A 24,536-nucleotide genomic window follows, 5' to 3' on the forward strand; every position below is an offset into this window, starting at 1 on the left:
AAACCCCAACCAGAGACCCCCGATAGATTTGGGTTGAGCTCCCCCTCTGTGATGACCTGTGGAACGCAGGGCGGGCAATGATCCCAGAGCCAGGGGTGCTGCAGACACAGTGGGTGGTGAAATCTCATGGTTCTCCTGATCCTCCTTTTCCTGCTCCTCCTCCTCTCTCCCTCCTCTTCCTCCTCGGCTCCCACCCCAGAACCCCATTCCCCACCCTCCTCTGCCCCTCGGCTGCTGCAGCACTGGCTGCTGGGTGGGGGGAACCCCCCGATCAGCCCCAGGGATGGACAGGGGGCTTGGGGACCCCCAGTGCAGATCCACCTCCCCCAGAGCCCCAGGGAATTGCTGCAGGGGTCCAGTGCTGGGGGACAGGGCTGGACCCCCATGGAACTGCCCTGCTTCCGTGCCAACCCCACCTTTCCCTCTCCTCTCCTCCCCTTTCCCATCCTTCTCCCAATCCACAGACCCCTCCCGACTCCATTTGGGTGTCCCATCCCCCTCCCGCTCTCTTTGGGGGTCCCAGCCCCCTCTTTTCCCTTGCTCTTCTGCCCTTGCACTATCATTCCCTGAATCCCAAAACTCCCCTGCCCCCTATGACTGGTTTTGGGGGTTCCAGGCCCCTCCTGCCCACTCTGGGGGTCCCAATCCCCATCTCGCTCCATTTGGGCTCCCAACCCCCCCTTCTCACCGCGCCCCCCGCTCACCCCGCGGCCGGGGGGACTCCCAGCGCCCCCAGTGCCACCAGTAGGGCCCCAGCTGCCCCCACACGCTCTTGCCGTGCCCAGCGCCGGTTTTGCAGGTGCCCAGAGCCCCAAAGCAGCCCACAGCGCTCTGCCCTGGGGGGTCCCCAAAGCGGCCCCGCCCCGCGCGGCACTGGCAGCACCAGTCCGGAGCAGTGCGCAGCGCGGGCGGGCGGCATCAGCCGTGCCGGGCAGGGCCGGGCAATGCCCGCGGGGCTCCCCCCGCACTCGGCCCCCAGTTGCCGGGACAGCAAGGGGGGCCCGGCCTGGGCGCCCCCCACCTCCCCCCTCCCCAAATTCCGCTTCCGGGGGCGCTGGGGGCGAGGGGGGGCGCAGATGGGGTCCAGAGGTGCCGGAGCCACGTGTCCCCCCGCTGCCAGTGCCACCCCCGGAGGATCAGGGGTACCCCAAAACTCCCTCACAGGTGCTGGATACCACGCAAGCCCCTAAGGAGTGGGGTCCCCCCGGCTTCATCACCCCCAACCTTCGGCTGCCTCATCCCAGGCTCCATCCCACCCATCCCCCTCCCCCAGACTTCATCCCACTCCCCAATCCACATCCAACCCTTCCCAGGCCTCATCCCATCCCATCCCATCGCATCCCATCCCATCCCATCCCATCCCATCCCATGCCTCCGGCAGATGCCACCGGGATCCCCTAAAAATCCCACGTGCTGGGGACTCCCCCATATTCCCCCAAGAGGCATTTGCGACGCACATTTGGAGTCCTGCAAGATCCAAATATCCACCCCGTCCCCGCCCCCCTCCCCCCCAAAAAAAACCCTCCAGGCAGCCAATGAAGATATTTGGGGTTAGGTGCTGCAGTCCTACAAGGGCCAAAATTCCCCCCTCCCAAAAAGAACCCCAGGCATCGCCCAAGATATTTGGGCCGAGCTCCCCCTGCCCGCTCACCTGTGGGATGTCCCAGGGGGGCGATGCTCCCGGGCCGAGGGTTGCAGACACAAAGAACAATAACTCCTGCTCTGTACCTTTGGGTGCTCAGTGTGTCTGCTGGGAGCCTCCTCAAGGGCCTTCAGCCACTGCTCAGCCCAAGGACAGCAGCAGCAGCACCTTTGCAGGGCCCAGCAGGGCTCTTGCCAGCTGCCCTTGCCCACCTGCACACAGAGCCTCCCCCAGGCAGGGCCCTGCAGACAGGCAGTTTCTGTAGGGCCGGGCGAGTGCACAGAGGGTGGGATGGGCTCTGTGAGCGCTGACAGGGACAAGGCTCCTCTCAGGAGGAACATGTGCAGCACAGGGAGATGAGGGAAGGAGAGGGAGCTGAACAGAGCAATGCTGTGGGCAGGAGGGCACTGTTGGTGTGTGGGAGGTGCCGTGCACAGCTGGGGACAGGGAACACTGTCCTGAGTGCCAGGCTGTCCCTGCCCTGCCCTCTCAGGCACAGCACCACAACATCTTCTCTTGTTTCTGCATTCCTCTGATACTGTCACTGTTATCTGGTGCTCTCAGGGAGGCTCTGGGCTTTGCAGCAGCTGAGGCAGGCACTGCCCTTGGGATTCCTCCCAGGCAGCTGTGTCCATGGGAATGGGGTGTCCAAGCTTCCCTGTGACCTGTGGGGCTGTGGGCAAAGCAGTCCCTGGGAAAGGGGAAGGAGCTGAGCCTCCCTCCCTGAGATGCCATCATGAGCACACCTGGGGATCTCCTTGCTGTGTCCTTCCAAGCTCTGAGCTTCCCTCCTGGGTGAAAATCTGTGCCAGAGCCTCTCAGAGTTCCCTGAATGCCCCACGGGGAAGTGCAGAGATGCCACAAGTGAGGAAATGCTGTTGGGTTTGCCAAGGGAACAGTGAGTGTCCTTGGCAGAAGGAGGGGCTGAGACCTTGCTGAGAGACCTTTGGAGAGGGTGAGACATTCAGTGATCCCTCTGCTCTCGGCAGGGTCTGGTTTCTTCCCAGGGTGACAGGGGAGTGTGATTGTGCTCTGATTGCAGCCAAAGGTGCAAACCCAGGGCAGTTGGGAACAAGCCCATCCAGCCCCTCACCTGAGCCTCAGGGAATCCCTTTGCCTCTCACATTTCTCAGTGTCACACTCTGAGTACAGCAGAAATGCTGGGGATTTCTTAACCTCTGAGAACCAGGAATGATGTGTGGGTAGGAAAACAAATAGCTTGAACTCATTCCTGCCATCCACATCCTTTAGAATTGGAAGTGCAGATTGCTACCAAGCCTTTCTGCATTAGGAGGGATTCCCCTGACAAATCCTGAATATTCAGCCTTGTCCCTCTGCCCCATGGCCACAATCCCAGGGCAGCAGGGCAGGGATGGCTCCTCGAGAGCCCCACGCACAGGCCTGGCTGCTCATGGCACAGTCAGACAGCACAAGTGGAGCTCAGGCAGGGACCTGGATGAAGGTTTTCCCAGAGAAGGAACAAGGGTGGATAAGTCCCAGTGGGACAGTCTGCAGGGAATGGCACAGCTTTGGCTCAAAGCAGCCTCTCCTGACTTGTCACTGTCCTTTTCTTCATCAACAGGTCCCCATGGCCAGACACAGCAAATGTCCAACAGCAGCTCCATCAGCCACTTCCTCCTCCTGGCATTTGCAGACATACAGCAGCTGCAGCTCCTGCACTTCTGCCTCTTGCTGGGCATCTCCCTGGCTGCCCTCCTGGCCAACAGCCTCATCATCAGCGCTGTAGCCTGCGGCCACCACCTGCACACCCCATGTTCTTCTTCCTGCTCTGCCTGGCCCTCACTGACCTGGGCTCCATCTGCACCACTGTCCCCAAAGCCATGCACAATTCCCTCTGGGACAACAGGGACATCTCCTATGCAGGATGTGCTGCCCAACTATTTTTGGTTTTTTCTTGATTTCAGCAGAGTATTATCTCTGCACCATCATGTGCTATGACCGCTCTGTGTCCATCTGCAAACCCCTGCACTGTGGGACCCTCCTGGGCAGCAGAACTTGTGCCCACATGGCAGCAGCTGCCTGGGCCTATGGCTTTCTCACTGCTCTGCTGCACAGAGCCAATACATTTTCCCTGTCCCTGTGCCAGGGCAATGCCCTGGGCCAGTTCTTCTGTGAAGTGCCCCAGATCCTCAAGCTCTCCTGTTCACACTCCAGCCTCAGGGAACTTTGGCTCATGGTCATTACTGCTTGGATAACTTCTGGCTGTTCTGTGTTCATTGTTTTCTCCTATGTGCAGATCTTCAGGGCTGTGCTGAGGATCCCCTCTGAGCAGGGACAGCACAAAGCCTTTTCCACATGCCTCCCTCACCTGGCCGTGGTCTCCCTGGTTATCAGCACTGCCATGTTTGCCCTTGGTGCTGCAGAGAACTCAGGGCAGCTGGGAGAGCTTGGAGGGAGCTGGGCTGGGCCGAGAGAAGCTGGGAGAGAAACCCATCAGTGTCCATCTCAGCCTGTGTGAGTGTGCAGGGGGAAGACTGAGCCCAGGGCTTGTGGGGCAGAGCCAGGGCCTGGGGAAGGGATGGAAAACAGGCAAGTGGCCGAGAGAGGAGGCTGCTCTGTGCCCTTGGTGGCACAGACAGAGCAGGGAGGGAGCCCAGGACATTTGTCAGCCGCAGCCTCTGTCCCCAGCCGTTGCCAGCCCTGGCTGCTCAGCCCAGGTTTGCGGGTGAGTTTGGCTGTGCCCCAGCTCCATCCTGCTGCGGGGCTCAGGGCCTGTTCCCGGCAATGGCCAGCTCTGTCCGGCCTCTCTGCTGGCCCCAAGCCTGGCAAAGCTATTTTGAATGTGATTGAGCCCTCGAGCAATAAATTCCTGAAGATCTGAAGGCTGAACAAGCCTCTGGAGAAATAAAATTCAGCAGCAACCACCAAGTTGCTGAGGATGTCAGCAGCCCCCACTGAGGCCATCCCTGCCAAGAGACTGTGGGGGCAATGAGCAGACAAGGAGAGCATCCCTGGGGCTGGGGAAGCAGAACTCAGAGGCACCACCGGGTCCAGGTGGGAAATGAACTGTGGAATGTGGCTGTGAAAGCCCTGCCTGGGCTGTGCCAAGCAGGACAGCCAAGCCCTGACTCCCATGCCCTGGGAATGGGGCTCTGTGGCCTCACAGGATGCTTGTGGCTCTCCTGGGAGCAGTGGGATGTGGCCTGTGGAATGGTGAGTGCAGGCGTAAGGCCCCAAACAACTCTCCCAATGAGACCTTTGAAAGGAATTGCAGTTGTTTGTGGACTCTGAGTAAAAGGCAATATTCCTATGGGAACAATCCCTGGATGGAAGGAAATGTGGAGGTGAAATCCCAATTCTGGCCATGGGTGCCTGGAGGAGAAGGACAGTTCTTTTCCACAGGAAGGACAGCAGAGAGCCCCAGTGTTACAGTGGCAGATGAGAAGCGACTCTCAACATGTCAAGGTTGGCTGGAGCAGTCAGGTGGCCCCTGGGAGGCCAAACCAGGCAGACCTGTGCCATGTTTCCTTGGTTTTAAGGGGCCCTGTAGTGTCACAATGGCCCCTTGGTTCCATGGGGGTTCGCAGTGTCACTATGGTCTTCCTTGGTTCTGCAGTTTCACATTAAACCGTTGATTCCATGAGGCCACTCTGTGTCACCATGAAGCTTTGGTTCCATGCAGCCCTGTACTGTCACAATGGCCCCTTGGTTCCATGAGGCTGTGAAATTTCTTAATGGTCTCTCCATGGTTCCATGAGGCCTTGCAATGTCACAATGGACCTTCAGCTCCACGGGGTCTCACAGTGTCACTATGGCCTCCTGTGGTTCTGCAGTGTCACAATGGACTCTTGGTTCTATAAGGTGCTGCATTGTCCCAGTGGCCTCTTGGTTTGATGAGGTCCTGTAGGGTCACAATGGCCTCTTTGTTTCCATGAGGCCCAGCAGTGTCAAATTGCCCCTTGGTTCCACAAGCCCTGCAGTGTCACAATGGTCCCTTGGTTCCACAAGCCCTGCAGTGTCACAATGGTGCCTTGGTTCCACAGAGCCACACACAATCACTATGGTCCCCTTGGTTCCATGAGGCCCTGCAATGTCACAGTGGTCTCCATGATTCCATGAGGCTCAGCAGTGTCACAATGGTCCCTTGGTCCCACAAGGCCCCACAGTGTCACAATGGTCTCCTTAGTTCCATGGGGCCCTGGGGTGGTGCATTCCTCCCTCCCCTTCTCAGGCTGCCCTGCGATCTGAGAAATGCTCGTTAGGCCTCAGCCTTGGCCAACAGCCCCTGGGCTCAGCTCCTCTGCAGCTGATCACAAACACTGTCTGCTCCCAGGCACTGCTGCTGTCCAACCAGCTCCTGCTTTCTTTAGGAGCAGCCTTGGGAACTGTTTTTCTCTCCTCAGTGGCACAACATCCCTGTTCTCACAGTGTCAAAGAGAGCTGTTGATGAGAAGTGCAGCCAGGATGAAACATTGCTGTGACTAAAGCCCATCTCTTGGGGCCCTATCAACAGGGCTCCAAAAGGAGCCCCTTGGAGCTCTCCTGGAGCAGTGAGCTCCCTCTGAGTGGGGCCTCTCCGAGCCGGGAACTCTCCCGTTTGCTGCACTCGGGGCATCCCCGAACAACGAGGGACCCTGGGCCGATCCCCCCACTCCTCCAGGCTCAACCCTTCACCTGCTGGGGAGATGCAAAAGCATCCGCAGTGAGCATTTCCCTGCCCTCCAGGGCAATTTCTGACAGCTCCCTGGCACTGCCTGTGTCTGTCTGTGTGCACACACGTGTGCCTGTGCTCTGGAAATGGGGGAGAAATGCTGCTCTGGGAGGTGTTGAAGTGCCTTGGATATCTGAGTGAGTTAGGCCTGTAAGTGAGGTTCAGTTATAAGGTAGTAGCTAAGTGAAATGATGCTAAGGGATTTTCTTTTGCTAAGTTTTTGAGTTTAAGGTGTAAATTCTGGTAAAGGTAGAGGTTAAGTTCTGTCAAGTTTGAAGGCTCTTAAGCTTTTAGGCGGTATTCCTTTTATCCTTGCCCTCACTGTCCTTTTGTCACACACAGCTAAACACACACACAGTGACAGTTCTCAATTCATTTCTGGTTTGATTGCCTGGATTTGCTGGTTTTCTTGTTGCTTTTTTCCCTTGGTGTGCCTGAACTGTGCAGTCAGGAGCAGAGTGACTCTTGCCACGGAAGGTTGCTGTGCTGTCACTTAATATTAAACCTGTTTTTTGCTGATTCCTTGCTGGGGATTTTTTAAGTGCTCTCAAGCCCTCGTTCATAAGAGGGTGAAGGAGCCCTGGGCCAGGCTCTCGCCTTGGGGGACACGGGGACACTGCTGGGGGGGCCCTGTCCCCCTGTCCCACCCCCCAGGGCCATGTCCCCTCTGTCCCCTTGTCAGGCTCTGGGGCTTGATCTCGTGGAACATCCTCTGGGGGAGGCTGTGGCACTGGGGGGCAGGGGGGACCTGGAGGGACAGGGGACCCTGCTGTGCACGAGCAGCGTTGGACTTGTCTGGGGCAACTGTGAGAGGAGGCTGGGGCAGAGTGACTTCCCCAGTGATGTCATACAGCTACCCTTTGATGTCACACAGCCAGCCTGTGATGTCTCAGCCTATTCTATTATGTCACAACCCCTCTGAGATGTCACCTAGCAACCCTGTGATGTCACAATCCAGTCTGTGATGTCACAGCCTTCTCTGTATCATCACACAGCCGCCTCTTAGATGTCACAGACAACTCTGTGATGTTACAAAGCCACACTGTGATGTCACATCCTGCTCTGTGATGTCAGACAGAGCCACCCTCCATGATGGCAGAGTCTTCTTTGCAACCGCATAGCCCCCTTTTTGATGTCACAGCCCACTCTGTGTCACAGCCTGCTCTATGATGTCACACAACCAACCTGTGATTTCACAGCCCGGTCTGTGATGTCACAGTCAGCTCTGTGATGTCTCAACCCACTCAGTGATGTCACAGCCCTCTGTGACATCACAGCTCACTCTTTGTCATGCAGCCACACTGTGATGTCACAGCCTGCTCTGTAATGTCACACAGTCCCCTCTATGAATCCATAGCTGCTCCATGACCTCACACAACCTACTCTGTGATGTCACACAGCCCCTTTCTGACATCACAGCTGCTCTGTGGCTCTCTGACACAGCCCCAGAGGTGCCCATGGCTATGACACAGCCCCCTCTGGGCCATGGCACAGCCCCTGCCAATGCTGAGCACCTGTGAGCTCTGGGTGTGCCCTGCTGGTGTCCCTGAGATGGCCTGGCAGTGCCCCAGCCCTGCTGGGCTGTGCACAGGAGCTGCTCCTGGGCAGAGCTGTCTCTCTGCAGCGCTGCCGCTTGCCAGGAGCTCCTCTGTGCCAGGAGCCCAGCCCAGCTCAGCAGCACAGCAGCAGCACAGGGACTTGAATGACCCTCGTGGGGCTTTGGTGCTCTTTGCATCAGACTCAGTCCCTCAGGGTGTGTGCAAAAAACATCTGAAGGAGTGAAAGTGAGATGGAAACACTGAAGTTCCTTGTAGTTTAAATGGATTCCACTAACAGACACAACTGAGAAAGTGTCCTCAGGTTCCAGTTGGAGAAGAACACTGGAAGCAGTGATGGCAGGTGGGGACAAGCAAAGCAAAGGTTTCTCTGATGCTGAGCAAACTGGATGTATTTCATGAATCCAAAGGACCAAGCCCTGAGCCCCAGCCCCTGGCAAGGCTGATCCTGTCCCTCCCTCATTGCTCAGGGCTCTTCCCAGGGCACTGGGATGTGGGGATGTGCAATGCCAAGGGCAGGACCATGGGGTGGCCCCTGCCAGGCTGCTGGGCATGGACAAGGAGGCCATGAGGCCCCAGGGCTGCAAGGGTCACTTATGTCCTGCTGTCTTCAGGGCCAGGGACAGCAGCCATGGCCAAAGTGCTGCACAAGTTGGCTCTGTCAGGGCCTTGCAGCTCCTGCACATCCCTCTTCCCTCTCCAGCCCAGGCTGTCCTACGCTGTCCATGCCCTGTGCCTCTGTCCCTGCAGGCTGTTGTCATCCCCCAGCTGCCCCACCTCGCTGGCCCCTTCCTTCCCTGACAGCTCTGCGTCCTGCCTGGCTCTGCCTTGGCACACAAAGCCTTGGGCTGATCCAGACTGCTTCTGGGGGAGGTGTTGCACACCAGCACTGCCCTGGCAGAGAAATTCCTTTCTCCTTGTGTCCAGTCTGGACCTCCCAGGCTGCCCTTGGTGCCATTATTTTTTCCTCATGCTCATTTCCACCGTGAAGAAAAAGCTCCACCATCTGTGGAACCCTTCCAGCCCTCTCAGGCTACTCCTGTTCTGTCCTCAGTCTCCACACAACTGAGCCCAGAGCCCTCAGCCTCTACCTGCTGCGTATGTGATGAGGCCTCCAAACCCCTTCTTGTGTGTGCCATGGATCCCAGAGGGCAATTCCCGAGGCTCCCAGGTGCTACTCTGCCGTGCCTCCCAAGGGAGCTGTGCAGGGCCAGGTGACAAGGTCCAGCAGCTGTGTTGGTTCTGCAATGTCACAATGGTCTATTGGTTCCATGAGTTTCCATCCTGTCATCAATGGACTCTTTGGTTCCCCAGTGTCACCATGGTCTCCTTGGTTCCCTGAGGCCCTATAGTGTCACAATGGAATAATGGGTCCATGAGGTTCCATAGTGTCACCATGGTCTCCTTGGATCCACAGGGTCACAATGGACAATTGTTTCCATGAGACCCTGTTTTATCACAATGTCCCCTTGATTCCATGAGCTTCTGTCCTGTCAGCAATGTTTCCTTGGTTCCAATGATTCCCTGCTGTGTCCCAATGGTTATTTGGTTCCGTGAAGTTCTTTAGTGTCACCATTTGTCTCTTGAGTTCCAGTGAGGCCCCAGAGTGTCACAGTGTCCCCTTCATTCCATGAGGTTCTGTAGTGTAACAATGGACTCCTGGGTTCCATGAGGCCTCACTGTGTCACAGTGACCCCTTGGTTCCATGAGGTTCCATCACAAACTTGTCCCCTGAGCTCTGCAGCTGGCTGTCCCAGCCCATTGCTCCATGTCCCACCTGCTCTCCTCAGGGCTCTGCCTGCACACAGGCCCAGGAGGAGGTTTCCTGTTTGTAAGGAAATAATGGAAAAGCCTGAGCAGGTTTCCTAAACAACAAACCCCACTCAAGAGCCACATGCTCAGCACAGGCTGCCTCTGATGATGTCACCTTTCTACAAGGGACAATGTGACCAGAAGTGATCTCTGTAAGCAAAATTCTCTGTATCTTGAAGCAGAATTCTCTGTCCCTGTCCTTTCCCTTGATCTCAGTTGCAGATGGAAGCTGCTGGTGCCATTCTCACCTTTAACCCCTCTTTTGAATACAAACAGATGTGTCTAGCTGTGTTAAGCAGGTGTTGCTCAATGTTAATGCAAAGCTTTTGTGTTCCCAATGGAATCACAGAGATCATTGTGACACTTTGGGGCCACATGGAACCATGGAGACCAAAGTGACACTGCAGGGCCTCATAGATGAAGGGAGACCACTGGGACTCTGTGGCACTTCATGGAACCAAGGGGTCATTGTGACACAGTGGGGCCTCATGGAACCCAGGAGTGCATTGTGACACTACAGAACCTCATGGAATGAAGTGGACACTGTGACACTGTGGGGCCTCGTTGGAACTCAGGAGACCATTGGTGACAGAACAGGAGCTCATGGAACCTGTGGGGCATTGTGACACTGCAGGGCCTCGTGAAAGCAGCGAGACCATTGTGACACTGAAGGGCCTCGTGAAAGCAGCGAGACCATTGTGACACTGAAGAACTTCACAGAACCCAATATCCATTGGGACACAGCAGGGCATCATTGGAACAAAGGAAACATTGCTGACAGTATGGAAGCTCATGGAATCAAGGGGACATTGTGATAAAATGAGGCCTCATGGAACCAATTGTCCATTGGGACTTTGAGGATCCAAGGAGACCATGGTGACACTGTGGTACCAAATGGAACCAAGTGGCCATTGTGACACTGGGGATCCAAGGAGTCCATTGTTGACACTACGGAAACTCATGGAACCAATGGACCATTGTGACACTGCAGAACCAACACAGCTGCTGGACCTTGTCACCTGGCCCTGCACAGCTCCCTTGGGAGGCACGGCAGAACAGCACCCTGGGAGCCTTGGGAATGCCCTCTGGGATCCATGGCACACACTGCAATGAGCTGGAATGTCAGTTTCCTGCAAAGAAAAGATGTTTTAGCCCTTGAAGGCAAATCTCTTGAGGGGCTGAGAGCCAAGTGGAGCAAGATCATACAGTGACATTTTAGTGTCAGCCTGTGATGCTGAAGATGAGGCCACTGCTGTGACATGAGCCTGATTGACAAATGATTGGCCTCAGCAACTTGGGGACAAAATGTTCATCACAAAACTGCTCATCCCAGCAGAGACAAGACAGGGGCAGAGGAAAGGGGAGAGCCAGGCCCAGGGGACATGGCTGCAATGGTGATGGCTGTGAGGTCACTGCCACTGCAGCAGCCTGCTTGGCCCTCAGCTGACATTCTGGCCAGGAGCTGTGAGGTCACCCAGCACATCAGAGAACCAACACAACAGGAATTCCATCCTTGGGGAAGAGAGGGGTTTCACTATATCAGGTTGCACAAAGCTGCTGTCCTTGGACAATTGCTGGGATGAGGCATCAACTTCACTGAAAAAACAATTGATGTTTTGTTCCAATCGCATTGTAAAATATTCCTTCCTTATAACAAATCTAAAAACACTCTCGTTTAGTTTACACATATTGACACTTCTTCTGTCACTGCAAGCTTTGGGAAGAAGTGACACTCCAATTTCCTTGCACTTTGACCAATATTTTTCCTTTCTCAAAAACCTCAGAGAGGACTCAAAAATCTCCCAAGAAGGGGTTTGGAGGCCTCATCACATAACCAGCTACATAGTGCGCTGTGTAACCTCATTGATTGGCTGTATGACACCACAGAGTGGGCTGTGTGACATTACTGACTGGCTTGTGACACTACAGAGCAGACTGTGACATCCCACAGCAGGGTGTGATATGTGACATCATAGAGTGGTCTGTGGCATCACTGGTTGGTTGTGTGACATCAAAGAGCAGGCTGTGACATCACGGTGTGGCTGTATGACATCACACAGCAGGCTGTGAGGTCATAGAGTAGACTTGTGACACCACAGGGTGGTTATGTGACATCACAAAGGGGGCTGTGAAAACATGGAATGGCTGTGTGAAATCACAGAGCAGGCTGTGACATCACGGAATGGGCTGTGACATCACAGGGCAGCATTATGGAATCATAGCAAAGGCTGTGTGACATCACAGAGGGAAGGCTGACATCACAGGGTGATGTGTGACATCACAGGGTAGCTGTGTGACATCAAAGGGTGGCTGTGTGAGGTCACTGGGGAGGTCACTCTGCCCCAGCCCCCCCTCACAGCTCCTCCAGACAAGTCCAATGCTGCTTGTGCACAGCAGGGTCCCCCCTGCCCCCCCAGGTCCCCCACAGCCTTCCCCAGAGGATGTTCCACGGGAGCCTGACACGGGGACAGGGGGGACAGGGCCCTGGGGGGTGGGACAGGGGGACAGGGACCCCCCGGCAGTGTCCCTGTGTCCTCCAGGGTGAGAGCCTGGCCAAGGGCTCCTTCACCCTCTCACGAACGAGGGCTTGAGAGCACTTAAAAATCCCCAGCAATGGATCAGCAAAACCAGATTTAATATTAAGCGACAACACAACAAAGTTCCTTGGCAAGAGTCACTCTGCTCCTGACTGGACAGTTCAGGCACAGCAGGGGAAAAAAGCAACAGCAAAACCAAGCAAAACCAGGCAATCAAACCGGAAATTATCTGAGAATTGGAGCTCTGTGCGTGTGTGTGTGTGAGTTCTTAGGTGTGTGTGATCAAAGGACAGTGAGGGCAAGGATAAAAGGAATATGGTCTAAAAACTTAAGAGCCCTCAAACTTAACAGAACATAACTTCTACATTAACCTGAACTTACACCTTAAACTCAGCAACTTAGCAAAAGAACAACCCTTAGCACCATTTCACTTAGGTCATACCTTATGACTGAACCTCACTTACAGGCCTAACTCACTCAGATATCCAAGGCACTTCAACACCTCCCAGAGCAGCATTTCTCCCCCATTTCCAGAGCACAGGCACACGTGTGTGCACACAGACAGACACAGGCAGTGCCAGGGAGCTGTCAGAAATTGCCCTGGAGGGCAGGGAAATGCTCACTGCGGATGCTTTTGCATCTCCCCAGCAGGCGAAGGGTTAAGCCTGGAGGAGTGGGGGGATCGGCCCAGGGTCCCTCGTTGTTCGGGGATGCCCCGAGTGCAGCAAACGGGAGAGTTCCCGGCTCGGAGAGGCCCCACTCAGAGGGAGCTCACTGCTCCAGGAGAGCTCCAAGGGGCTCATTTTGGAGCCCTGTTGATAGGGCCCCAAGAGATGGGCTTTAGTCACAGCAATGTTCCATCCTGGCTGCACTTCTGATCCACAGCTTTCTCTGACACTATGAGAACAGGGATGTTGTGCCACTGAGGGGAGAAAAACAGTTCCCAAGGCTGCTCCTAAAGAAAGCAGGAGCTGGTTGGACAGCAGCAGTGCCTGGGAGCAGACAGTGTTTGTGATCAGCTGCAGAGGAGCTGAGCCCAGGGGCTGTTGGCCAAGGCTGAGGCCTAATGAGCATTTCTCAGATCCAGGGCTGCCCTGGAAAGGTGGTGGTGGGGATAATTCACACCCTCAGGGTGCTCCCAGGTCCTCCCAGTATTTCCATGTCTGTGCTCCAAGTGCTGCTCACAGCCCTGATCCGTGGGGATGGGAATGTCCTGCTCCCTTCCTGGGGCAGTGTCACACCTGAGCCAGGTGTGCAGGGCAGGACCTTGCGCTGACCCCAAGCACTGTCCCACCTGCAGGATCTGCTTCCCATCTGCCTCTTCCTCCTGCAGCCCCAAGCCCAGGTTGGTGCTAAACAAAGGGCACTGGCTCAGGGTCATCCCCCGGTGGGGGCTGTGCACCCCCTCTGCCCCCTCCCCAAATTCCCTCCTGGGGGAGCAGGAGCTGGGTCAGGAGCCCTGTGGGGAGGGAAAAGGCGGTGACACTGGGATGGGGGGGTCACACATGCTCTCAGGGACACACATGACCCCTGGGGACACGCTTCACCTTCTCCTACAGCACCAGGAGGATGAACTCCAACATGGAGCCCCCAAACCCCAGCAGCACCTTGGGGGTGGGGTATGGTGGCAGCTTTGGGGGTCTGGGTTTGCAATGACCACTAAAAAACCTCTCCCACCCCCAGAGCCACTCCCAGGCCCCTCAAACCACCCAACAGCTCCTCCTAGGATGCTCCCAAACCACTCCCTGCAATATCAATGGGCCCAAGAGCCACCATAACCCCATTCCCATCTCCCCCTACACCCACCCAAATTCTCTCCAAGCCCCACAGCCCAGCCAGGACCCCAAACCTCTCTCACAGAGCATGCCAAACTCCCTCTCTGCACCACAAATGCCCCCAAAAGCAACAAAAGCCCCTCCCAATTCCCCCAGGATTCCCTAAACCCCCTCCCACACCCCATGGCACTGACCAGGAGAGGCTGGTGGACAGGAACATCCACAGCTGGGAGCAGCTCAGGCACTTCAGCAGCATTTTGGGCACTTTGGGGGGCACACCTCACATGGGGAGACCCAGGCCAGGGACTGGGACAGAAAACCAGAATTCCTGAACAACAGATGGGCTCAGGTGGACACATTCTGCTGGAACAACTATGAGACTGTTGTCCTGTCCCCCAGCCTGGGCAGCCCCAGAACATCCAAATCCTCATGGATATTCCCCTGAACCCCACATTCACCCCCAAACCTACAGTAAAATGGTGCAGCTCTAGATCTCTTTGTTTAATTCCTTTATTTTACCTCAGCTTTGGTTGTTCTGACAAGGTGATGAAGGAAATTATTCAGGTTGGAAAAGACCTCCAAGATCATCCATCATTTCTTGATGCCACCAGAAGAAACAATTACACAGCAGGTAACAATTTTCAGGGTGTAACATTAATAAATCAGCTCTTCCCAATGAATTTGGGATGTCAGTCTGAGTCCAGATGGATGTTCCTGCCCCTGTGTTTGTCCAGGTGGCCACAGGGAATCAGGAGGCCATGGAAGCCACCAGCCAGGTGCCTTCCCAACCTGACCATGTTAGTTTTGCTCAGCCCAGAACATCAGCAAGCTATCTTTAGCATCTAGGGGAAACTCAAACTCTTCAAAAGCTGTTGTGGTAGGCCTGAAGAAGTGGCTGAAGGGTTGGGAGAAAACTCACCCCTGTGCTCATGAGTTAGTTTTGCTTAGCCCAGTTTTTGCTAGTGGGTGGGGAGGAGCACAAAAATGGCTCCTGTGTGTCCTGTGTGAATGTCCTAGAAGTTTTCACCATGTCCAGCAGAACCAATCTCTGATGGCTCTGAAGATGATGGACATGCTGCTGGCCAAGTCTGGGCCAATTAGAGATGTTGGTTACACCTCTGGGATATCATATTTAAGAAGAAATCAAAACAATGTGAGCAAGCACTTCTTTTTAGACAGAGGATGAGGAGGAGGTGAGAATATGTGAGGGAAAACAGCATGGAGACACCAAGGTCAGTGGAGAAGGTGGGGGAGGAGGTGCTCCAGGCACTGGAGCTGAAAATCCTCTGCTGGCCGTGGTGAGGACCATGGTGAAGCAGGTTGTCCCCCTGCAGCCCATGGGGTCCACGAGGGGTGCAGAGATCCACCCACAGCCCGTGGGGAGGTGCTCACGCTAGAGGAGCAGGTGGATGCCTGGAGGAAGCTGTGATCCAGTGGGAGTCCCAGTGCAGGGAAAGGCCTTGTTCCTTGGGATGGAAACAGCCTGGCCTGGGCTCAGAGCTCTGAACCCTGTGGACAAGAACTCATGGGGCAGCAGATTCCAGCGGCTGCTGCTCGAGAGATTGGACCCATGGCAAAGAAGTTTGCAGAGGACTGTCTCCAGTGGGAGGGACCCATGGCTACGTAGAGGACTCCTCTCCCTGAACAGCGAAGAAATTTTGGTCATGGGCTGACCAAAATTTATTGGTTAGGTTACCAATAAATCACTTTGCAACTTTTAAGTTCTAAGCCTGTTTTACCCTTCAGTGCATCCTGCCTGGTTCATTATCTCGACTCATGAGCCCTGTGTGTGTGTGTGTGTGTGTATGTGTGTGTGTTAGGGCTTTTTTTCCCTCCCCTCTGCACACCTGCAGCAGGGGAGAGAAGAGAAAGCAGATTTCGTAGGTGCCTGGCATTTGGCCAGGGTCAAACCACAACACTAGGTCACTGGCAGTGTGGGTCACCAGGGCTCTTCCCAATGAGGGTCCTCTGATGGAGGATGAATACGGAGCAGCGCATTAAGCTCTTCCCACACTCGGGACACTCGCAGGGCTTCCCTCACCGGTGCCTCCATCGGTGTTTGGTCAAGTTAGAGCTCTGGGTAAAGCCTTTCCCACACTCGGGACACTCATAGGGCCTCTCCCCAGTGTGGATCCTCTGGTGGGTGATGAGGTGGGAGTTGCAATTGAAGCCCTTCTTGCACTCAGGGCAGCGGAAGGGCCTCTCCTCTGTGTGCATCTGCTGATGACTGAGGAGATTGGTGCTGGTCTGAAACCTTTTCCCAGACTTGGGACACTCATAGGGCCTCTCCCCAGTGTGGCTCCGCCTGTGATGGATCAGGGTGGAGCTGTGGCTGAAGCTCTTCCCACATTCCCCACACTCATAAGGTCTCTCCCCAGTGTGGATGCGCCGGTGCCTGATGAGGGTGGATTTGTGCTTGAAGCCTTTCCTGCACTCAGGGCAGCGGAAGGGCCTCTCGTCTGTGTGAATCCGCTGATGACTGAGGAGATTGGAGCTCCTCTGAAACCTCTTCCCACACTCAGAACACTCGTAGGGTCTCTCCCCAGTGTGGATCCTCTTGTGATTGAACAGGTTGGAGCTCTGGCTGAAGCTCTTCCCACATTCATAGGGTCTTTCCCCTCTGTGGATACGCTGGTGGTCCATAAGGTGGGAGATCTTTCTGAAGCTCTTCCCACATTCCCCACACTCATAGGGCTTCTTGGTCTCATGAAGCTTCGCAGCAATCTCCCGCTCTGAACTCCAGCTGAAGCTCTTGCCAATTTCCTGGCACAGGGTGAGTCTTTGTTCTTCAGAGCACCCTGGGCTGGGTTTGCAGCCTCTCCTTGTGCAGCATCTCTGGGGCTTTTCCTTCCAGTTTGATTCCTGGGTCACAGAGCTGCTCAAAGTGGCCTCTTCCATGAGGTTCTGCCGTAAGGATTTGTCCTCCCTGGTCTCTCTCCTCAGCTTGTTGTCTGGGGAAGGAAGAACAAGGAGAGGATTTGGGATTTGCCTCCATGCCAGAGGGAAGGGGAAGGAGATCCCCCAATCCATCCCTACCAGGACAGAGTCAGCAGCAAGGTTCTTCTGCAGCCAGGGGCGATGCTAGGCTGAGAGATGGAGGAGAAGAGAGCAGGAAAGGGGCAGTGACTTCTTCCTCACCTGCCTGGCTGTCCTGGGGCATCTTCCTCTTCCTCAAAGCATCCTCCTCCATCTGGCCAAGTTTTGGGAAACGAAAATCCTCGTCTGGGTGAAAAAAGGGTGTGAGTGCCTTGGGTTGGGGGTTCCTCCTGCCCAAGTCTATCTCTAGAAGTCACCGGCTCTTTTGTGTCTATAAATTCCTCCTAAAATAAGAATGAGTTCAGAAAAAGTCTCCTGGGAGTTCCCCCTTTCCAGTCTCCTCTCTTTGGGGTTCTGAGGTTTCCCATTCTCAAAGCTGCTGGGGCTCCCATGGGTCCTGGGGATCCCCCTTCTCCTGGGTCCTGATTAGGGATGCTGTGGGGTATCAGTGCTCCCAGGGGTCCCTTCTTCCCTGGTTGTGCTTTGGCTCCAAGGGCTCCCAGGGTCCCCCTCTGCAGGCTCCCCCCACTCCAGGCACTCGGGGCTTCCCCCTCTCCCCATTGCCCCTTTCAGTGTCACAGTGTCCCAGCCCTGCCTCATCTCCAGCCTCCCCCACCCCTCCAGGCTGCCAGGGGTCCCCCAGCTCCAGTATTGCCCCTCTCTGCTCTCTGCACTCTTGGAGTCCTGCGTTCCACCCCCCTGGGCTCTCTCACAGATCCCCAAAACGATTGGCCTGTCCTGCTGATAGCAGGCAATTCCCAAATGGACTCCCCAATATCCCACCAAAGGTGCATTTATGGCTCAGCTTTGGAGTCCTGCAAGATCCAAACCTCCCCTTTAGCCCAAAATATCCCAGCCCGGGACATGCAAAGGTATCTGGGGCTCACTTCCAGAATCTGCAAGTTCCAAACACCCTCAAAAACTAACACCCTCCCAAAGACCCTCTGATAGCTTTGGGGTGAGCTTCCCCTCCCTGGTGACCTGTGGAATGCAGGGGGGGCAATGATCCCAGAGCCAGGGGTGCTGCAGACACAGTGGGTGGGGAAATCTCATGGTTCTCCTGCTCCTCCTTTTCCTGCTCCTCCTCCTCCTCTGCTCCCACCCCAGAACCCCATTCCCCTCCCTCCTCTGACCCACAGCTGCTGCAGCACTGGCTGCTGGGTGGGGGGAACCCCCCGATCAGCCCCAGGGATGGACAGGGGGCTTGGGGACCCCCAGTGCAGATCCACCTCCCCCAGAGCCCCAGGGAATTGCTCCAGGGATCCAGTGCTGGGGGACAGGGCTGGACCCCCATGGAACTGCCCTGCTTCCGTGCCCAGCCCCACCTTTCCCTCCCCTCTCCTCCCCCTTCCCATCCTTCTCCCAATCCACAGACCCCTCCCAATTCAATTTCTTTTTCCCATCGCCCTCCCGCTCTCTTGGGGATCCCAGCCCCCTCTTTTCCTCCCCACTTCTCCCCCTTTCACCATCGTCCCCTCAATCCCTAACCCCCCTCCCCTATGACTGGTTTTGGGGGTTCCAGGCCCCTCCTGCCCACTCTGGGGGTCCCAATCCCCATTTCGCTCCATTTGGGCTCCCAGCCCCCCTTCTCACCGCGCCCCCCGCTCACCCCGCGGCCGGGGGGACTCCCAGCACCACCAGTGCCACCAGTAGGGCCCCAGCTGCCCCCACACGCTCTTGCCGTGCCCAGCGCCGGTTTTGCAGGTGCCCAGAGCCCCAAAGCAGCCCAAAGCGCTCTGCCCTGGGGGGTCCCCAAAGCGGCCCCGCCCCGCGCGGCACTGGCAGCACCAGTCCGGAGCAGTGCGCAGCGCGGGCGGGCGGCATCAGCCGTGCCGGGCAGGGCCGGGCAATGCCCGCGGGGCTCCCCCGCACTCGGCCCCCAGTTGCCGGGACAGCAAGGGGGGCCCGGCCTGGGCGCCCCCCATTTTCCGCCTCCCCAAATTCCGCTCCCGGGGGCGCTGGGGGCAAGGGGGGGCGCAGGTGGGGTCCAGAGGTGCCCAGAGCCACGTGTCCCCCCGCTGCCAGTTCCACCCCCGGAGGATCAGGGGTACCCCAAAACTCCCTCACAGGTGCTGGATACCACGCAAGCCCCTAAGGAGTGGGGTCCCCCCGGCTTCATCACCCTCAACCTTCGGCTGACTCATCCAAGGCCCCCATCCCACCCATCCCCCTCCCCCAGACTTCATCCCACACCCCAATCCACATCCCACCTATCCCATCCCATCCCATCCCATCCCATCCCATCCCATCCCATCTTTCCCGGCAGCCGGCACTGGGACCCCGGAAAAACTCGCGTCTAGGGGACTCCCCAGTACTCCCCCAAGGGGCATTGGCGACTCACATTTGGAGTCCTGCAAGATCCAAACATCCGCCCCAGTCCCCTCCCCCCACCCCCGGCAACGTACACAGAAAAACCCAACCCTCCCAGGAGCAACCAAAGATATTTGGGGCTCCGTTCTGAAGTCCTGCAAGGTCCAAAAATTCCCCCCCCCCACAAAAAGAACCGCAGGCACCGCCCAAGATATTTGGGCCGAGCTCCCCCTGCCCGCTCACCTGCAGGATATCCTGGGGGAGCGATGCTCCCGGGCCGAGGGTTGCGGACACAAAGAACAATAGACACACGTGGTGATTCCTTCTCCTGCTTCTCGTGCTGCTCCTCCCCTCCCCTTCCTCTTCTTCCCCGCTCCTCCCCCTTTATCCCTCCCCTTCCTCTCGCTCCCCCTCCTCCATCCCTCCTCCCCACCGGCTCTTCCTCCTCCTCTGTCTCTCCTCCTCCTCTCCTGTCCGCTTCTCCTCTTCCTTTTATTTCTGACTGCCATCCCGGCTTGTCTCACATCCCCCCTGGTCCATCCCGTGCTCAGCAGAGCATCCTGTGCTCTGTCAGCACTCTCTGCTCCTTCGGGAAGGATTTGGGATTTCTGCCAGGCACTGACACTGAACCTCACCCCAAACTGCCCCGGTGCCATTGCTGTCCCCTCGGCGCTGGGCAGCTGCTGTCCCAGGGGAAGCAGGGACACAAACGAAGCCAAGTGCAGCCCAGCTGCCCGCGCTGATCCAGACGAGTCCCAGGGACAAGGTCCTGCAGAGCCACACGGAGCCCTCGGCTCCTGGCTGGGAACGGCTTGTGTTGTGGCTGCCCCAGCGGCCAGAGCGAGTCCTGGAGCTCCCCCAGCTCCTGCAGCAGGACCCAGGTTCCACCTGCTCTGCCAGGCCCTGCCCAGGGGCCAGCAGATCCACTGGCTCCATGCAAAGGGGGAAACACCCTGAGCTTTAAAGGCTGCTGCACTCTAAATCTCTGTTGGAGAAAGTTCTTCCTCTCTGGAAAGAGATCCCGAGATGAGGCTAAAGCAAAGTTTGTGGCTGGTGACAAATTTCCAATTGCAGAGAGAGCAGAGGAGGGACTGCACGTGGAGGTTGGGAGCCTGGGAAGGAGGAAGGGGTGGGGAAGGTGTTTTGTCAGGGTTTGTTTTAGTTCTCCTTCTCATACTGTGATTTGCTTGGAAATCAATTCCATTCATTTCCCTAGCTTGTGTCTGTTGTGCCCCTGACAGTGACCAGTGAGTGACCTCTCCCTGCCCTTATCCCAGCCCACGAGCCTTTCCTCCTGGGTTCTGTGTCCTGCACCTGTGAGGAGAGTGACAGAGCAGCTTTGGTGGCACCAGGCACCCGGCCAGGGCCAGTGCAGCCCAATAATTCCTGCAATTCATTCCCTCCAGGAAAGGTTCTTGAAAAGAGCAAGCAGGACTGTGGAGAAGATTCCTGGAAAACTGAAACAGCTTTCCAGAAGTGAAATGAAAATGCAAAGAAACAATCTGAGATGTTTTCCTCTATTTATTTATGTGCTCTCCTTTTCCATGTTGCACTACTTCTCCATGCCATTAACTGCAAATGGCTCTCACCTCGAAGATCTATGACTTAGCATGTTTTAGACTCTCTGAAATACCATGAGTTACACACAGTTTGTCTTCCCCCGTTCTGCTTGGAAAGCAATGCTGGAGACACAAGTGCAGTGCTTGGGTCAGGTATGAATTCTAGAGAGAGGGAATGTGCTCCGCTAGTGTTTGACCCTCAGCAGGGACAATGCACAGAGCAGCCAAGGGGATTGCTGTGCCACTGTGCAGCAGTCAAGCCTCTGGATGTGGGCTGAACACGGCAAAGTTCCCGTGTTTGGACAGACTCAGGGGCTGCCCCCGGGGGCGCGCGGGGCTCGGCCGTGGGGCGCGCGGGGGCGAGCGGGGAACGGACAAACGGCCACTCGGACAAACGGCCACTCGGACAAACGGCCACTCGGACTAACGGAGACTCGGACTAACTGCCCCGGAGCTTCAGTTGCAGCGGCGGCAGCAGCGGCAGCGGCGGTAGCGGCGGCAGCGGCGGCAGCGGCGACACAAGAGTTTCTAGGACCCTCTCCTTCCCTTTATCCTGCTCCTCCTCTCCCTCTCCCCCTGTCCCACAGCCTCTCCCGGTGTCCCTTTCCCTGTGTCCCCTCCTTTCTCGCCCTCCCTCTTCCCCTTCCAGCCCGGGCCATGCCCCAGGCTCGCTCCCGGCCCCGGGCGGGGCTGCCCCCTCCCCGCCCCTGGGCGTCCCGCCGCGCCCTCGCCTCAGCCCGGCTCCGGCGAGCCTGGCTGTGGCGCTGCTGGGCGGGCATCAGTGGCTGGGGCTGGGGCGGCATCGCCACCCTTTGGCTTCGTCTGTCCCGAGCCTGGCCCCGGCCCCGACGCAGGGTCCAGTGCCGACCGCGACCCCGACTGCGGCCCCGGGTCCGGCCCCGAACCCGAACCCGGCCCCAACCCCAACCCCAGCCCCGGCTCTTCCCGGGGCCCGAGGAGGACACACGCGGCTCGGCCGCTCCCGCCGCCTCCGCTGCTCCTTCCCCGGCCCGAGCTCCGCCGCTCGGCAGTCCGGCCGCCGTCCCCGAGCCGCCCGTGCCCCGTTCAGAGGGGCATGCCCGGCCCGGGGCGGTGCAGAGGCGGTCGGGGGCCGTGTGTGGCCCCGGGCCGAGCGGTGACGGCCGCGTGTCGCCCGCAGGGAAGGCGCAGGAGGCCCTGCAGGAGCGGTACCGGCTGGGTGCGCTGCTGGGCACAGGCGGGTTCGGCAGCGTCTACGCGGGGACGCGGCTAGCGGACGGCGCCCCGGTGAGTGGCGGGGCTGGAGGAGGAGGAGGAGGAGGAGGAGGAGGAGGAGGGTGGGGCTCGGCAGGGCTGGCCGAGAGCTGAGCCCGCTGCTCTCTCTTGCTCGCAGGTAGCCATCAAATGTGTGTCTCGGAACCGCATCCATCATTGGGGCGAATTGGTGAGTGAGCGGGGCCAGCGGCAGAACCCGGGCCGTGCCGGGCGGGGATAAGCCGGGGCCCGGCAGGGTGGGAGCTGCCAGGACGCCTGGAGGGAGGTAGAGCGGGCGTGGGGTGAGCGGGGGGCGCAGAGCATCCCGGGCTGGGTGAGGGGTCCCAGAGCCCTGGCATGGCCTCAGCCCCACTGATGGCATCGTGTTCCTCCCGCAGCCCGATGGCACCCGTGCGCCCCTGGAGATCGTGCTGCTGCACAAGGTGTCCACTGGCTGTGCTGGTGTCATCCAGCTCCTGGAGTGGGTTGAGCTCCCCGACGACTACCTGTTGGTGCTGGAGCGTCCGGAGCGCTGTCAGGACCTCTCGGATTTCCTGGCAGAGCGCAGGTTCCTGCCGGAGGAGGAGGCACGGGGGATGTTCTGGCAGGTGCTGGAGGCCGTGCAGCACTGCACCAGCTGCGGGGTGCTGCACAGGGACATCAAGCCCGAGAACATCCTGCTCGACCTGGCCACCATGCAGCTGAAACTCATCGACTTTGGCTGTGGCACCTTCCTCCAAGACACAGCCTACACCCAATTTGCAGGTGAGCCTTCCCAGGGGATGCTCCTGGGCATCTCATGGTCCAGCCTGGGTGTAGCACCTGGGCTTCTCCTATAGCTGCCAGACATGGGATTAACTCTTCAGCCAAGTTACTTTTGGGTGGGGGTCGAAGGGGGCAGCTTGCAGCCCTGTTGACCACCTTCACCACCCACTCTGCCCTTGGCTGGGCTGGGGCTGAGGCAGTCAGTCTGACAAACCCCAATGAGTGTAGCAGTGAGGGGTGTCAGACCCCATGCCCCAGCCAGTTTGGTAGGCAGGCGAGGAAGGTCTTGGACTGCTCCACTCCCCTTGTTTGCCTTGGCTTGTAATTGTTTTTGGGGGCAATGCAGAGAGGGATGAGAGTGGTTTTTCCCACCTCTGGGAATGGTTTTATTTTGCATGTCGTGGTTGGACCTCCCCAGGGCTTCTGCTGCCTCATTCCAACACCAGTGGCTTCTTTTCCAACCCCAAGTTTGTACACGAGTCACAGGTGCTGGCGAGAGGGCAGCAGGTCACCCTGTGTGCCACTGGTGCAGCCCCTGCATACCCAGGGATGTGGGGTGAGGCTCTGGGAGCAGCAGCATCCCCTGATGAACTCCATCTGTATTCCACAGGAACCCTGTCCTACAGCCCACCAGAGTGGATCCACCTCAAATGCTACAACGGTGGGGCAGCAACGATCTGGACCCTGGGCCTCCTGCTGTACCACCTGGTCGTCGGGAAGCACCCATTCAGGAGGGGCCAGGAGATCATCTGGGGGCGGATCTTGTTCCCACGACGGCTCTCTCAAGGTGGATCCTCATCTCTGTGGCACAGGGGGAATACCAGTGCTGGGAGAGAGCAGCAGGCTCATGAGCATCCTGCTCTGGCAGCTGCTGAGGAGGAAGCACATGTCCTGCTCTCCTGCTCTCCTCCAAAACAGAGAATGCCTGGGGAAGTTTAGGCACAGTTCTAGCACACCCAGCATGGCCTGGGCATGGGAACTGGGAGGGAAAAGTGGACAGGAGCCTTCTCCAACTGACTGGCAGTTTCTGGTTTCTCTCCTCAGAGTGTCAAGATGTTATTAAGAGGTGTCTGTCCATGCAACCCATGGACAGGCCATCGCTGGAGGACCTCTTCAACGACCCTTGGATGCAGGGTGTTCGTCGGCCCTAGAAGATGGAAGAGATGCACATGCACAGTTTGGTCCAGGGGCCTGGCAGGTAACAGCTCCACACATCTTTTGGCAACCAGAAGTAAAGCAAACCAGATGTTTTTTTGACCTGCCTGTAGCTCTGAGCAGGGATCATCAGGGAACTCACAGCTCTTGTGCTGGAGCTGAGTTGGAGATCTGGTCTGGCAAGCACTGGTGGCCACCATCCACCCTGGTTTTGCTTGTCCTGGTTCATTGTTGTCTGGGGCCCTGGGCAGAACACTGACAGCCTGGTGTGGCCCCCAGGGAAGAAGCAGGAGCCCCTGGAGATGCTGCACCAGGTGGAGCTGCACCTGGAGACACCAAAGAGGACTTCAAGGATGACAACCTCTTCCTTGTCCTGGTGACATGAAAGCTGAAGATGATTGACTTAAATTCTGGCACCTTCTTCTCTTTGGTAGGGCTTGTGGGGATGGTCTGGGGTGGTAATGAAATGGGAGTTGGCTCCTGG

General features: G+C 57.3%; 2 protein-coding genes and 1 long non-coding RNA gene across 3 annotated transcripts in view; 2 read left to right on the top strand and 1 right to left on the bottom strand.

Annotated features, from left to right (window-relative positions):
- LOC146421086 (uncharacterized) overlaps positions 1–24,536 on the top strand; it is a 453,431-nt gene that overhangs the window by 83,270 nt on the left and 345,625 nt on the right. The gene's annotated exons all lie outside the window — the stretch shown is intronic.
- The window catches only part of LOC146421092 (uncharacterized), a 73,552-nt gene continuing 65,047 nt past the window's right edge, over positions 16,032–24,536 (bottom strand). Inside the window, exon 5 of the mRNA XM_085047655.1 lies at positions 16,032–16,584. Within this exon, the coding sequence (XP_084903781.1) occupies positions 16,032–16,584 (553 nt within the window). The remainder of the gene's footprint in view (positions 16,585–24,536) is intronic.
- On the top strand, positions 19,607–24,048 carry LOC146421093 (serine/threonine-protein kinase pim-1-like). The gene is made up of 7 exons (XM_085047656.1): positions 19,607–19,655; positions 20,335–20,382; positions 22,059–22,165; positions 22,272–22,322; positions 22,531–22,897; positions 23,508–23,684; positions 23,942–24,048. The coding sequence occupies exons 1-7, from the start codon at positions 19,607–19,609 to the stop codon at positions 24,046–24,048; spliced, it is 906 nt and encodes a 301-aa protein (XP_084903782.1).

This window comes from Lichenostomus cassidix, unplaced genomic scaffold, assembly GCF_008360975.1.
Source record: "Lichenostomus cassidix isolate B80296 unplaced genomic scaffold, HeHo_3.0 HiC_scaffold_43, whole genome shotgun sequence".
In the NCBI taxonomy this organism is placed as follows: domain Eukaryota; kingdom Metazoa; phylum Chordata; class Aves; order Passeriformes; family Meliphagidae; genus Lichenostomus; species Lichenostomus cassidix.

Bases quoted from the DNA above. Each gene is read 5' to 3' on its own strand.
- LOC146421093 (XM_085047656.1), top strand. From the start codon at position 19,607: ATGCTCCCGGGCCGAGGGTTGCGGACACAAAGAACAATAGACACACGT. The intron at 22,166-22,271 runs GTGAGTGGCGGG...TCTTGCTCGCAG, and splicing joins GGCTAGCGGACGGCGCCCCG to GTAGCCATCAAATGTGTGTC. The intron at 22,898-23,507 runs GTGAGCCTTCCC...TGTATTCCACAG, and splicing joins AGCCTACACCCAATTTGCAG to GAACCCTGTCCTACAGCCCA.